The following is a 14988-nucleotide window of genomic DNA, read 5'->3' as shown; positions in this document are numbered from 1 at the left end:
ACACCCAACCAGACACAAGCAAACCCTGGGTGCGTGCCTCTCCAGCGTGGCGTAATGGTTAAGAGAAGGTGGATTCTAATCTGGAGAACTGGGTTTGATTCCCCACTCCTCCACCTGAGTGGTGGAGGCTTATCTGGTGAACCAGATGTGTTTCCACACTCCTACATTCCTGCTGGGTGACCTTGGGCTAGTCACAGTTCTTCGGAACTCTCTCAGCCCCGCCTACCTCACAAGGTGTCTGTTTTGGGGAGAGGAAGGGAAAGGAGCTTGAAGGCCACCTTGAATCTCCTTACAGGAAAGAAGGGTGGGGTATAAATCCAAATTCCTCCTCCTCCTTCTACGCTGATGAGTCCAACCCCCAGCCTTAAAAGCCAACCAAGTTACAAGCCTAAGTGATGCATTACCCTGTACCCATGGGACCCAATCCCACAAGCACACCCCCCCCCCCAAAAAAAAATGTGCCAGGATTTTGTTGTATTAATGTTATGGGTGGAATGAAGGCAGACTGCAGTGCTTTAAGCACACGCTAGATTTCTTTGCCTAGTGAACACAATAGGGGCTTACTTCTGAGGAAGTCCAAACCTGTGCACACTGTTGGACTTCTGGCACGGGCTGCCCTGGGAGACAGAGCCAGTGACCAGCAGGTGTCCAGCAGACCCTCCTTTTCAAAAAGATGCCTTTTTAAAGAACGAACATATTGTTCACTTTCAACTTTCCACCACTTGAGCCTCTTTTTTCTCGCGCGCACTCACAGGAACCCAGAAGGGCAGATCCTTGAGCCCTGGTGGGGAAGCACCTTTCAAAATACTGGCCCAGCCAATCGGAAGCCTTGCCCGGCAGAGTCCCCCACCTGGCCCTGCCCGCATTTGCAGTAGAATCGGTGGGCACCACTTGGGGACCCCTCAAGTAGAGGGACGAGCCTGGACGCCTGTTGGCTGGCACCCCACCCGCAGGGATTGCTGGCGGCACCACTTCCGAGCACAACGCCCTCGGGGTTGCCAAACTCCAGGCGGGGCCAAGAGATGCCCCGGACTTGCCAGGGAGGACCCCAGCCGCAAAAGGGGTAGAAACGGCAGGGATGGCGGGGGGGGAGGGGGGAGCCCGGGAGGCGGGCCCAGCAGGTGAGCCGCCCCCACGTGCGGGGAGGAGCCGCGCCGGCGGGCGGGGGCAGCGGCGGGCCCGCCGGAGAGCGAGCTGCGGCTGCTGCTGCCGGGGCGACGGGCAGGTGCGGAGCTGCCGGGGTCGCTGCCGGGCAGGGAGACCGCCCCCCCTCGGCCGTTTCTGCCAAGGGCTGGCCGCGGCATGCTCCGGCGGGGGCGGGGCGCTGAGCTGAGCCGGGGGCCGGACAAGGACTGGGGGGGGGGGGGGCCCTTGCCTTGATGTCTCCCACCCAAGTTCTGTGCGCTTCTGTCTTGCAGGTGGAGGCGGCCGGACCATCCCCCAGCGGCGTGACCCCCACCCTTCCTCCGGAAAGTAAGGGGACGGTTTAGTGGGGAGGGGCTGCCAAGGCTTCCCTTCCTCTTTCCCCTTGTGACCAAGAGGCGAGTTTGCGGGGTCCCCTCGGGCCAGTGGTGGGATCCAAACATTTTAATAACAGGTTCCGACGGTGGTGGGATTCAAACAGTGGCGCCGCCGCACACACGCCCCTCCAGTCCCTGTTGGGCAGGGAGGTTGCTTTAGTAACCTCTTCTCCGCACTCAGAAAAAACTGTGTGTCTGTCAGTTCTTGTTTACATTGCGTCCTGCAAGGTAGTCTACTCCGAGTAAATCCGCTGCTTCAACAGTAACCACTTCTAGAGAAGTGGTGAGAACTGGCTGGCTCCCACCTCTGCCTCCGGCGTGTGTGTGTGTGTGTGTGTGTGTGTGTGTGTGTGTGTAAAAAAATAAGTTAAAAACAAACATAAAATACCAAAACCCAAATCTCCCCCCCACCTGCCTTAAAAGATGCCCGACATTCGCCCCCACCCCCTCCAGCCAAAGCCCTGGAAAATAGAGCAATTTTGCAGAGCCTCTTGAAGGAGACCAAGGAGGGGCCTCGCCCTCCCCTTTCCAGGGAGGCCGTCCCAAAGAGCCAGAACCAGGATGGGAAAGGGCCGGGTCCTGGTACCTCTTTTTGCATCTGGAGGACCCCCCCCCCCCCCCCGCCGCTCTTGTCTTCTGCAACACAGGCCCGTTCCCCCTGCTACCAAGCAGTGGCCCATGTTCTTTTGTTCAGCTGTGGAGGTCGGGGCAGGAGTCTTGGATGAGAGCAGGCGGCCCCCAACAGGCTTGACGCCCTGGGCCGCTTAGTGATGGTTCTCTTGTAGTTTGCAGCACCCACATCGCAGACCCTCATTGCTACCTTTTGCAGATTCTTCCTCCCAAAGGACCTGTCCGTGGCTCCACAGATCCTGATGAGGCTGTTGATCGGTCCTGCTGTTGGGGAGAAAAAAATTGGAGCCCTGACCTTGCCTTGTTGGCCCAGAGGAGCTTCTGCGGGTACAGCCGGGGGCTGATTCGAAGTCTGCCTGCGTGGAGCTTGGATGTTGTGCTTGTGAAAAACATGAGCTGGGTTTGTGAGATGCAGGGAAGTGTTGCAGTTGTTCTGCATTCACGCGTGGCCCCCTCAGAGGGATGGCTCGTGGCTCTGCATGACTGGGTGCTGCATGAACCCCTGCGAGTTCTGTGACATACTAATGTTGACATGTTTCTAGTCCTGAATCGTTTCAGAAAAAAACTTTGGGGGAACGGAATGGCGTTTTGTACAGAGGAACTCTGCTGAACTCTGGGCAGGTGGATGGCCCAGGCCAGCCTCATCCCGCCAGATCTCAGAAGCTAAGTAGGGTTGGCGTTTGGATGGGAAGTTGGGGGTTGCTATGCAGAGGCAGGCAATGGCAAATTGCCTCTCAACACCTCTGGCCTTGGAAACCTTCAATGGTCCCTATAAGCCAGTTGACAGCAAAAAAGAAAAAGAAGAAGCTGAGTTTGCAGCCATTGGGAGGGCAGTGTCCTGTTGTGTGTTGAGATGCTTGGTGCAGATCCAGTGATGCCTGCGTTTGTGCTTGAGAGACAGACAGAGAATGTATTGCAATATTTCTGCTGCTGCGTTCCTCTCAGTCCTTCAACATATATTGCATAGAGCATGCAAAGCGGGCTCAGCCTGTGTGCCAAATGGGTTGCCGCATGCCCAGCTTGATGTGTCAGACTGGTGGGACTGGTTTTGGAGAGAGCCAAGGATGAGCAGCCAGCTTTTGTCATGCAATCATTCCAAACAGGGAGAGACTCAGCTTCCAAGCACCCTTTCAACTTACACCCCCCCCTCCACACACACAGTTCAGTGCTCCAAACTCTCTCACCCAGTTGATGATGCAGCTGTTATTGGGGGGAAGGGGCTCGGGGGAGTTCTGATGTGATTTAAATTTCTAATGAGTACCCAAACTTGTCATAAAACTACAGCCAGAGCTATAAAGGACTACAGAAACTTATTTTCAATTTTTTTAAAGTATGAAATAATGTGTATCTCAAGATAAGTCTAAATCTATAAATCCTGTATCAAAAGAGAACTGAGGTTAGCTTAGTTTTAAAGTTCAGAGAACGGACATAGCCAGCAGTGTTGCTGAGCATGGACAGAGTGCCTTACCCTCCCATTTGGGATCAGAGGAAGGGCTTCCTCCTAAGAGGGCCCAATCCTCCCTTCAGCCAGGCTTGACCCCAGCACCTTTTCTGTCCCCCTTTAGAAGCGGCAAGTGGAAGACACTGTCCTCAGTGCACCTGGAAACCTCTGCCTGGGGTGGGATTTGCCTGCCATGTCCGTTATGGTGGAAGCTGGGGATGACCAGTCAGAGCCAATGACATCTGAGAGCATCATTATCAACACGCAGCAGGTGATGAAGGGCTTGGAGGCTCTGCGGAGTGAGAACAGGAGCATCTACCAGCGACTCCAGGAGGCTTTGCTGAAGGAACGGCAGCTCAGGAGTGAGAGGGAGGAGGCAGCCGTAGCGGTCATGGACACGGAGTCCCTGAATTTGCAGGCTTTGGAGCTGCTGGAGGAGAAACACAACCTGGTCTGGAAGAGCCTGGAGGGGATTGAACTGGGCATTGCGGAAGCTCAGGTACTGGCAGAGTGGAAGCTGCTTGCAATAAGAAACTGCAACTATTGGCCAAGCTGCGGTGATGTCACAGGGCGTGCACAGGCTTTCCGGCTACTCAGGGGCAGGCCACGATGTGGTCAGTGTTGTTTTCTTGGTTTCCTCGGGTTTGGGTCCAAACGTGGTCTCTCACTCCGGGCTGGTTGAGATGCTGGGCTGGAGGGCAGAACAGCCAGTGAAGTAAGGTGGGGTGGGGGTGGGGTTTGGGATTTTCTATTTTATTTTTGAGTTTCACTGGGGATGTCTTTAAGTGTTATCATCAGCCACCAACTACAAGGAGAGTCAGGATAGAAATGTTTGAATAAGTTTTTTAAAAAATGAAATGAAAAATAAGTGCAGGGGAAGCAGCTGAGAGTTGGGAGGAAAAAACGCCTCTTGCCCTGGAGAAAAGGTGCCACCCACAGTGCCCTCTCCCCCTGCCCCCAGATGCTGATTGCCTTGTCTTCACACATCGAAGCCCTGGAGGCCGAGAAGCAGAAGCTGCAGACCCAGGTCAAGCGGCTCTGCCAGGAGAACATCTGGCTCCGGGAAGAGCAGGCTGCCACCCAACAGCGGCTGCAGCACAGCGAGGCAACCGTGGCCCAGCTGGAGGAAGAGAAGAAGCACTTGGAATTCCTGAACCAGCTCCAGCAGTTCCAGCCCAGAGCGGGCCAGGTATGGGGCAGGATCAGTGGCATAGGTAGGGAAAATTGAGCCTGGGGCAAAATCTGTTGTGCCCCCCCCCCCCAATATGGGCAGCGTCCCTCCCCCACCACGACGAAGCAACATTTTTTGCACCAGGTCATCTCAAAGTCACCATCACATTATAGAACATGACCCAACACACAAATCTGAACACACCCAAGGCTCCCTAGTTTAAACAACATTGAAAGTGATGCTATTTTTGAAGGGGGGAATCCACCCTGAAACAGCATCACTTTTAATGTTGTTTAAACTAGTTGTTTAAACTAATGTTGTTTAAACTTTTAAATACACCTTAAAGAGAGACTCTGGGCTCCCTCATTTAAATAACATTGAAAGTGATTCTAATTCAGGGTAGATTCCCCACCCACCCACCCCAAACAGCATCATTTTCAATGTTGGTTATTGTGGGTTTTCTGGGCTGCGTGGCTGTGGTCTGGTAGATCTTGTTCCTAATGTTTCACCTGCATCTGTGGCTGGTATCTTCAGAGGTGTATCACAGAGAGAAGTCTGTTATACACTGTGTCCAGACTTCTCTTATAACAGACTTCTCTCTGTGATACATCTCTGAAGATGCCAGCCACAGATGCAGGCAAAACGTTAGGAACAAGATCTACCAAACCATAGCCACACAGCCTGTAAAACCCACAACAACCAGTTGAATCTGGTTGTGAAAGCCTTCAACAATACTTTCAATGTTTTTTTAATCTAGGAAACCCAGATTCTCCCTTTAAATCCACTCCAAAGGGGGTGGATTTAAAGAGAGAACCTGGGGAAAAATTTGAGGGTGCCTGTCAGGGGAGCAATGTTTAAGCTGACAGTACCAAAATTTTAGGCTATCTTCAGGAGACTATCCTGATTAAACCACCCAGATTTAGTGAAGTTTGGTTCAAGGGGTCCAAAGTTGTGGACCCTCAAAAGGGTAGCACCATCTACCATTAGCTCCCATTGGAAACAATGGGGGATGGGGGCACCCCTTTTGGGGGTCCATAACTTTGGACCCCCTGAACCAACCTTCACCAAACCTGGGTGGTATCAGCAGGAGACTATACTGATTATACCACCTAGGTTTAATAAAGTTTGATTCAGAGGGTCCAAAGTTATGGACCCTCAAATTGTAGCCCCATGTACTATTAGCTCCCATTGGAAACAATGGAGGATGGGGGCACCCCCTTTGGGGATCCATAACTTTGGACCCCCTGAACCAAACTTCACCAAACCTGGCTGGTATCATCAGGAGAGTCACCCAATAATACCCTGAAATTTTGGTGCCACTAGCCTAAACAATGCGTCCCCTGCAGGCCAAAAATGGAAAAAAAACACTAAAAAATAGAAAAACCCACAAACGAACCTGTAATGTTTGCGCCCACCACAAGGTGGCACCCGGGGCACTTGTCCCCGGATGTCCCCATGGTAGCTACGCCTCTGGGCAGGACCCATCGGGGACAGGGCCTGCCTGAAGAAGCAGCGGAGCAGGGGCTTCTTGTGGTCTCTTGGGGCTCTTTGCACATGCTCAGAAGTCCTGGCTGTCTTCTGATGTATCCACAGACTGAGCAGGGATGTATCTGTAGAAAATGGTATCCAGGGCAAGCACTACTGGCTCCCCCAGCCCCCCCCCCCCCACACACACACACACCCCTCCACATGAAGTTTAGGGGTGCGGTGAGCCTGGTTGAATTCTGAGCTCAGTCTGGCTGGGTGCAGCATTCAACGGTGCACCCCCCCAACTCTACATGGAGTTCGGAGCGGGGGGGCGCAGTTTACTAGTGGCTGCTCAGAGGCTGCAGGGTGCTGGCTGGCACCCCCTTCAAGGGACATGGTGTGCCTTTCCCCACCCTTGATACGCTGGGAACTGAAAATATGTTTGAGGACATCTGGTCTCCGATGTCAATATACAGAATTTTTTTAAGGAGGTTGCCTGATCTTGGGGAAGCGAAAGGTTTTGGAAAATGGAGAGCTCGACGCGGTCGACACAAGTGCTGCCTTTGCTCTGCATTCGTGAAGTGCAGAGACTGGATTTGTTTTAAAAAAGAACAATTGCAAAGAAGGAGGCCCTGGGCTGACGCCTTCCCTCTTCCACTGTCTCTCTGCAGGCAGAGAAGGATGATGTGGAGGGCAGGAAGGACAGCCTCTCTTCCGTTTTCCCCGGTGAAGATGAGGACCTGCGACAGGGTGTGTTTGTGGCTCGCAGGGGTGCCTTGGGGCGGGGGCGCTCTTTGGAGAGGGGGAAACTGGGCATGGCAGTCTGCCTGTCATCCCTGTAAGTGCTGCGAATGAAGGTGGCAGGGAGACTTAACTTGCCCAAAGGTAAAATAGGGACCACCCAAAGCCACTGTGGGCTGAGTCTGATCCTGGCCCTGTTTCAGCAGGTATTGCCTACACTGACTGGCAGCAGCTCTCTGCAAATCTGGGTTGTTGGGGGGTTTTTTAGCAGAAACTATCGATCACAGAGAAGTAGGGTGGTACATGGGAGAAGCCACAGTTTATCAGGGCACAAGCCAACCTGGGGAGTGGGTTGCCGCTGGGGAGCCATAGGTCTCTGTGTCCACACCTCTTGAAGGAGAGTGAGAGACTGTGGCCCAGCGTGTGAACTGGTGCTTGCACGCAGCGGGCAACAGCTCCATGTCCGGAGGCTCTGAGAGTGTTTGCTGGGAAAAGCTCTTTCTTGGCCTGAGATGCTGGCGAGCTGCCACCAACCCAGACAGACTCTGGTGGCCAAGGGAGAGTGGAAGACTCTAGAGAGAGTGGAGGATCAGCCCAGTAGGGGGAGCCAGAAGGGGAGCTCTAGATTGTTCCCACCGCCCAGAAGCCGGACTTGGAAACACAGAATCGAACAGGAGCGGCAAGGGTGTAGAGTGCTGGAGCCTGGGTTTGTGTGCTGCCACGTTCCTTCCCTCTGGCTGCTGAGTCTCTCTAAGCCTCCTGCCCCCGGGGTCAGAGAGAGAATGCCTGGGAGGAGCTGGGCTGCCCTGAGCTGCCAGTAATCCGGTCTCTGCTAACCCTGTTTCTTGGCGACAAAGGAGAGGGACAGCTTGCAGCTTTGCACCCCCCTCCCCCTCGTGACTGCGATTGTCACTTGCTTGCCGCTTTCGTCAGGTTGCCAACCTGCAACCAGCAAGTGGAGATGTCCTGGAATTACAACTGCTGTCCAGACTACAGAGTTCAGTTTCCTTGGAGAAAATGGCTGCTTTGGAGGGAGGGGGCAATGGCATTATAGCCCACTTAAGGTCTCTCCCCTCAGGCTCCACCCCGACATTTCCAAGAATGTTCCAGCCCAGAGTTGGCAACTCTGTAGCATTGGGGGGGGGGGTGCCATCCTGCCACCATCCTGCTTTTCTTGGCCATGCGCCTCTGAAGACCTGGACAGCTTCTGGATGCCAAGAGGAGGATTCTTCTTCTCTGGAAGTCCAGCAGTTTCAGGGCTCTGTTTTCACCAGCCTTCGGTGTCTCTTTCCCCAGGGAGGCAGAGTGCAGGCGTAGCAGCTCAGCAAGGTGGTTATGAGATCCCTGCTCGCCTCAGGACACTCCACAACTTGGTCATCCAGTATGCTTCTCAGGGGCGCTATGAGGTGGCCGTGCCCCTCTGCAAGCAGGCGCTAGAAGACCTGGAGAGGAGCTCTGGACACAGCCACCCAGATGTTGCCACCATGCTGAACATATTGGCCCTGGTGTATCGGTGAGATGCCTCGTGCCAGGAGGGGCCCAAACACTTCTTCACCCTGCAGCTCTCCCTGCCCTACAAAGCCGCTTTCCTGGGTGTTTGGGAAGAAAGCACAGAAGTGGGCAGAGGAGGCAGAGACGCGTGAATGCATGAAGCGGTCTCATACACAAGTCAAGCCCTTGATCCATGCATAGGTGTCAAACTTGTGACCCTCCAGATGTTATGGACTACAGTTCCCATGTTGCTGGCAGGGGATGATGGGAACTGTAGTCTATAACATCTGGAGGGCCACGAGTGTGACACCTGTGCTAGAGGAACTATTGTCTACTCTGACTGGCTGCTGCCCTCCAGAGTCGCAGGCAGAGAAAGGTCTTCCACTTCACCTACTGTCTAATCCTTTTTAAGTGGAGATGACAGGGATTGAACCTGGGACCCTCTGCATGCCAAGCGAAGGCTGTACCGCTGAGCCATGCCCCTTCCTTGTTGGCCAGCCTTGGGGGAGAGGGGGTCCAAACTAGCTGGAATTCTGTAGAGAGGAAAGCCATCCCACATTTGAAGATTTTAAGTGAATAAGCATGGACAGAATTGGTGCCATCAGATCCCTGTGCTATCTGAGAGAGAGTTCCCTCTTCCTGCCTCCCCACACCAGCAACGCGGAATGCAGGAGGCAGCCAAGGGGGCACCTGCCCTTACCTGAGTTGCGGGCAGTAGCTGTGAGGGTCTCCAGTTGGTCCAGTTGACCCCCACCTCCCTGGAGACCAGCAAGGTTTCTGGGATACGAGCTTTCAAGAATCAAAACTCATGGCTATGGTGGGATTTCTGGACTGTGTGGCCGTGGTCTGGTAGGCAGGCAAGACATTAGGAGCAAAAAGTACCGGACCGTGGCCACAGAGGCCAGAAAGTCCACCACAGCCAGTTGATTCCTGCTGTGAATTCCTTCGGCCAGACAAATCAAAGCTCCGTTCACCAGATCTCTGATGGATCTCTTTGGCTGCTGCAGGCCCCAAACCCTTCCCTTGCCGGAGGTCTCTGTGCCTCTTTGCGATGAAGAGAGCTGCTCCATCCAGCACTACAGGTCATCCTCACCATTCAGCAGAGCTGGAGTCATGCCGGAGAGATTTTGGTTAGAATCCCCGCAGCCTGGGTGTGGGGAAAGGTCTTTCTCTGCCCGAGGCCAAGGGGAGCCACTGCTAGCCAGGGCAGACATGATGGAGTTAGACAGATCTCCTGGTCTGACTGTCACCTCCTTCATGTTACTCAGTGGCAAAGTGCCAGGCTGTGCCTAATGATTTGGGTTCTGAAAAGTTCTAGGAATACAAAGGGACAGCAGGAACAACAGACTTTTCTCTGCTCCAAGAGGTGGCCAAATGCTGGGGGTGGGTGCTGCTCTCCACCGCCTCCCGCCCCCATTCAGGAGATCCAGGAGTGTCCTCCACGTGACGGCCTCATCCTGAGCTTCCTTTGGTAGAAAGCAGCCGAGGTGGGTTTGCTTATCACCCGATACTTCTGCTTGCGTTGCAGAGACCAAAACAAGTACAAGGAAGCAACAGACCTACTGAACGATGCCCTCGACATTCGGGAACAGACCTTGGGAGTGGAGCACCCTGCGGTGAGTGCTGATCCCAAAGGTGATTTCAGAAAGGAGGGATCTCCTCCGATCTACGTGAGGGGCCAGGGGTATCTTTAGCTGGAGGATTGCGAGGCAAGGTTGGTCTAATCCACAGGTCCCAAACGCGGTGCCCTAAGACGCGATGGCACTCACTGGCACCTTTCCTGGAACCAAGTATTTTGAGAAACTGATCTGGCCAGGGGTGGCTTTTGTCCAGCAGAGCTTCTGATCGGCTCTTAGAGATTTGATTGGGTTTGTGGATCTTTAAAAATGTTTTGAAAGCAACTGCCACTACTGCACAAAGATCTTCACTGTGTGACTGAAGGTGAGCTTTTTGTGGCAGCAGTTTTGTGGCTGTGCTACCGTGCCAGGTCAGAATTCCAAAGGTGCCCATGGGCTTGAAAAGGTTGGGGACTCCAGCCTAACTTGTCTCCTCTTCCTTCCTGGCAGGTAGCCGCCACTCTCAACAACCTGTCAGTGCTGTATGGCAAGCGCGGGAGATACACAGAGGCAGAACCATTATGCAAACGGGCCTTGGAGATCCGCGAAAAGGTAAAGGCCCTTCCTGGCCTTGGGCCCAAAGCCTTGTGTGCGTTCAGAGCTGAAGGAAGTGGAGTCATGTCCTTTCCAGGGCCAGAGCAGAGAAGTGCTTTGCTAGTTCTTGCTGGTGGTGAGGAGGGACCATGAGGGGCTCAAGCAGCCAGACATCCCCCCACGTAACAGATCAGCTTTGGAGGATTCACCAGATGTCACCGGTGCCTTCTTGAAGCCAAAGGCCGGCAAACTTGCTTTGGTTGATAAAAACAAGAACCAGGATTCTAAGGATGCTGGTTTTTGTCACTCAGACTTGATGCAGCCGCAGAAGCAGAGCATACACAAAGGTCTGTTTGCAAACTGTCTTGAGAACCCAGTTTGAAATTAGGGCAGGCTGAAGTACAGAAGGCCCCGGCTCTTTGCTGTGACCTGGATGGCTGGCCCAGGTTAGCCCAATATCATCAGATCTCAGAAGCTGAGCAGGACTGGGATGTCCCCAGGGATGTCCAGGGCAGGCAGTGGCAAACCACCTCTGAATGTCTTGCCTTGAAAACCCTCCGGGATCACCAAGAGCTAGAACCTACCTGATCCACTCCTATCCCCAGTTCTTTTAATGTAGAAATATAGAAAAGGTATTTTACTTGCATGTCTGCAGTACAAACATTCTCTGATGCAAAACAATTCAAGGTTGTTGGAATTTCCTGTGGGTTCTGTGAGGGGTTGTCCAAAGGCAGAGCTGGCGAGGGTGTCTGTTGCCTGGAGCACGGCCTGCTGCAAATGCACAAGTCCAATTATGTACTTCTCCCAATCACTTTTAGTTTGGCTTCGGAGATCTGAGAGGTGAGGGAGCAGAAGAGAGCCCCCTTCCTGAGTTCTGTGTCTTTGCTCCCTGGGTCAGGTGCTGGGCATGGATCATCCAGATGTGGCCAAGCAGCTGAACAACCTGGCACTCTTGTGCCAGAACCAGGGCAAATTCGAGGAAGTGGAGCAATATTACCAAAGGGCTCTGTCCATCTACCAGACCCAACTGGGCCTCGACGACCCCAATGTGGCCAAAACCAAGAACAACCTGGTGAGGCTAGGGACTGGGGAGGAGAGGGCACCTCTGGGTTAGTATTTATTTGTTCTATTTTTTCATATTGATATATCCCATGCAAGGATTCTTTGGGGGTCGAGTGACCCTTTCACAGGGGTTGCCTAAGACCATCAGAAAACGGCCTTTTTATACGTTATATATACCAATTTTATGGTTGGGGGTCACCACAACATGAGGAACTGTATTAAAGGGTCATGGCATTAGGAAGGTTGAGAACCACTGGGCTATAGGATTGGTGGGTTATAGAGGTGTGTTGAACATGGGCTATATGAAGATTCTCTGTTGAGTCATTCAGCAAGATAACTTGTTGACTGTCTAGGGTAGTTTTACTAGTTACAGTTATGTTCCTGTTCTAGCTGTTAAAACATTTGTAATAAGATGGTCATCACTCGTTATGTTGTTTTAAGATATTTATCATCTGTGGTTTGGCTGAAAGTCTCCTCAGGAGCACTCTGGGGCTGGAACGCTGTGCTAGACTCCACCGCCAACATAGCGGGGGGGGGGGGGGCAGGGGATTAGTCGGCTCCCTCCTGGCATTACATCAGCGGGGCACAGTCTGCATTTCAGCAAGCCCGAAGTCTGGTGCAGCCCACTGAGGCTTCTTGGCGGCAGGGGGGCTTTTTTACTTACCCCATGCCCCCAGGAAGCCTCTTTGGGGATGGCAGCCGGGCACAGCTGTGGCGCCCGATTCATGGGTGGAGCTATCAGACAAACACCTGGTGAAAACAGAGGATCGCTGAGGCTGCCCAAAGCTCAAGTTAGCCAAATCCCAGCTCTCTGAAACAGCATCAGGAAGGTCAGATGTCCTCCCCATGAGGGCATGCCACAACTCTGGTGCAGTCCCATAGAAGGCCCTGCCTTATGTTGCTGAGTATTTGGGGGGGGGGGGGGGCAGAGCTGTACATAATTTTGTAGTCTTTAGGGTATAATAATCATCAGCATTTAGCTAGCACTTTTGAATTATCAAAACGCTTCATGTTTATTGTTACCCTTGCAACAGTGCTTTAAGAAAGGACAGTGTGTGTGTGTCCGTCCACCCCCACCCCCACCCCGGCCAAAAAATATGGATTTCCTCAAGGCCAGCAAGTGAATTCCTGACATGACAATGTCTGTACTGGAGAATCCTGGCTGGTGGATCATATTGTCTCCACACTATGCTGGCTCTCGCCTCACTAATTGTTCATAAACAAAACAGAAAAGAAGACTGCTGAGAAAATACTGTAAGGCAGGGGAGTCCAACTCTGGAGCTTCAGATGTTCATGGACTACAATGCCCATCAGCCATTCCAGCAGGGGCTGATGGGCATTGTAGTCCATGAACATCTGAAGCCCCAGAGTTGGACACTCCTGCTGTAAGGGATAAAACATAGCAGGACCTTTGGTTCATTTTAGCTGCTTCAAGTCAAGGCCCTGCACACCTCCCTGGCTTGGGAGGGGGTGTCCCACCTTAATGAACTGCAAACAGCCCGCTAGGCCTCAGGGAGGGAAGAGGTAGGAAACCTGCCAGCCTCCTCCTTGTCTCACCAGGCTAACGCGTACGTGAAGCAAGGCAAGTACGAGCAGGCGGAGGAGCTGTACAAAGAGATCCTGTTGTTGCACGACCTGGACCCAGCCATCAGGCGGGGAGGTAAGAGCCTCCCCTTGGCTGCCCACCCCCTCTAAGAAGCACTGAAACTGCCTTCTGGCAGAGGGGTCTGGGGGAGGAAGCGGCCCTCCCCAAAGACCCCTGTCTTCCTTTTATGTCCCCCACCCCATTTGTTCAGATGAGGACAGAAGACAAGTGGGAAGAGATCGCCAACCGGAGCTGGTAAGGACCTTGAGGGAAGCTGCTTTGGGGGTTGAGGTGAGAGTGGAATACATTGGCCATAATGGAAGCAGCACATTCTTGGGCTTAGAAGGGGGTCTTTGTGCCTGCTAGTTGGCTCATCCCCCTCCCTGTGTGTCCTCCCTCCTTCCCAGGGGGCTCTGGGCCACCTCAGACGCAGCAGTTCCTTCTCCCGGTTCCGAGAGTCGATCAAACGTGGCAGTGAGAAACTCGTCTCCAAACTCAAAGGGGACAGGGTTCAACGCGGCCCCGTGGCCCCACCCTCAGGGTAAGTACCTGGCAGTCCATGGTCAGGCCTTCCCCAAGGGACAGCCTTCCTGGGTAATGACAAGCATCACACGGGGTGTCATCTCTGTGGCAGGTTGAAGCGGGCCACCTCCCTCAACGTCCTGCACGTGGGCGAAAGACCGGCTGCCGTGTCCCCCCCGGTGAGTATGGGCAGAGGAGAGGCTCTTTCTGGAAATGCAGCGGGAGTGTTTGGCAGCTGGGGAGGGGGGGGGCTGCAGCCTCCCACTCTTCCCAAGGTAGTTGGATCGCTAGCAGCATTCAAGAAAGCATTCAAGACTCCATGCCCAAGACGTTTGGTTAGAGCTGAAATTATTTAAGCTGAGGCAGGGCTGGATCCAGAAGTACTTGCAAGGGGGCAGGTGGGGAATAGACATGTGTGTGTGTGGGGGGGGGAGGGATTAGCAGCCAGAGGCCCCACCAGAAGCCCTGGGTACTGGCATCTGCCCCACTTGAGGGTATACTAATCCCAGCCAATTGTTCAGCTCTGCTTGAGAACTAAGGGCTGGAGGGCAAAGCAAAGCAGAAGAGGACAGAACGGGAAGGAATAGGAGTGGGGGTGGAAGTTCAGGCAGCAGCAGCAACAGCCCTGGAGGGAGCCCACTGAGGCTACCTGTCTGTTGTTTCCCCTGCAGCACCCTGGCCGGCCCCTGACCAACTCGCACAGCCTGAGCTCCAGTACCCAGAATCTCCTGCAGAGCAGCTCCCCCTAGGATGGGGTGGGCACTTCCCGGCCTTTGTCGTGCCACCAGGGGCTGGGCCGTGATGGAAGTTCTCCTCCTCCTTTGCCTGCCCCACCTTCCCAACTGGCTTCAGAGGCACCGAGACCCCCAGCACAGCTCGGCTGTTGGCATCCTCACTGGCTGGATTGTGCCTTCGCAGATGGCCGCTGTTTCTCAGGAGAGTGTGTTTGTGGGGGGGGGGGGAGATACCCAGCAGAAGACTCCATTGCCCTTCCAGCTGCCTGCAGCGCTGTGCATTACTCTGCACTCTTCCCTCTGTCCACCCCCCCCCCCCAATTCTTGGCTGCTGTTACTGTCCAAAGTCACTATTTATTCTATTTATGCAACTGGGATTATGCTGCTCCCCCAATAAAGATGGCTGGAATTAGGCGGTCCCTGCTGTCTCTGGCTAGGGAAGACTGCGCAGGGGCAAAAGTTTTGGAGGCACCG

The 14988-nt window shown here is 53.7% G+C and overlaps 1 protein-coding gene across 7 annotated transcripts; it reads left to right on the top strand.

Moving 5' to 3' along the window:
- Positions 1 to 958: 958 nt before the first annotated feature.
- Positions 959 to 14927, top strand: KLC3 (kinesin light chain 3). Of its 7 annotated transcripts, none has more exons than XM_048499322.1 (14): positions 959 to 1063; positions 1419 to 1473; positions 2350 to 2477; positions 3716 to 4205; positions 4553 to 4780; positions 8267 to 8483; positions 9990 to 10077; positions 10528 to 10629; positions 11510 to 11683; positions 13234 to 13333; positions 13470 to 13549; positions 13666 to 13799; positions 13893 to 13959; positions 14452 to 14927. In XM_048499322.1, exons 4-14 carry the CDS (start codon positions 3785 to 3787, stop codon positions 14527 to 14529), a joined length of 1689 nt encoding a protein of 562 aa, XP_048355279.1. In that variant the 5' UTR covers positions 959 to 1063; positions 1419 to 1473; positions 2350 to 2477; positions 3716 to 3784; the 3' UTR covers positions 14530 to 14927. The 7 variants fall into 7 exon arrangements, with proteins under 7 accessions (XP_048355279.1, XP_048355277.1, XP_048355278.1 ...); XM_048499320.1 differs by lacking the exon at positions 959 to 1063 and adding an exon at positions 1161 to 1225; XM_048499321.1 differs by lacking the exons at positions 959 to 1063; positions 2350 to 2477 and adding an exon at positions 1171 to 1225.
- The last annotated feature ends 61 nt before the right edge of the window (positions 14928 to 14988 follow it).

The sequence above is a fragment of the Sphaerodactylus townsendi genome, linkage group LG06 (genome assembly GCF_021028975.2).
Source record: "Sphaerodactylus townsendi isolate TG3544 linkage group LG06, MPM_Stown_v2.3, whole genome shotgun sequence".
NCBI lineage: Eukaryota > Metazoa > Chordata > Lepidosauria > Squamata > Sphaerodactylidae > Sphaerodactylus > Sphaerodactylus townsendi.
The sequence above is the reverse complement of the archived record's forward strand: the minus strand, read 5'-3'. Positions and strand labels throughout refer to the sequence as shown.

Coding starts and splice junctions, on each gene's coding strand:
- KLC3 (XM_048499317.1), top strand. Junction 4,206..4,552: donor CAGGGGCAGGCCACGATGTG/GTCAGTGTTGTT, acceptor CCCTGCCCCCAG/ATGCTGATTGCCTTGTCTTC. Junction 13,960..14,451: donor CGGCTGCCGTGTCCCCCCCG/GTGAGTATGGGC, acceptor TTTCCCCTGCAG/CACCCTGGCCGGCCCCTGAC.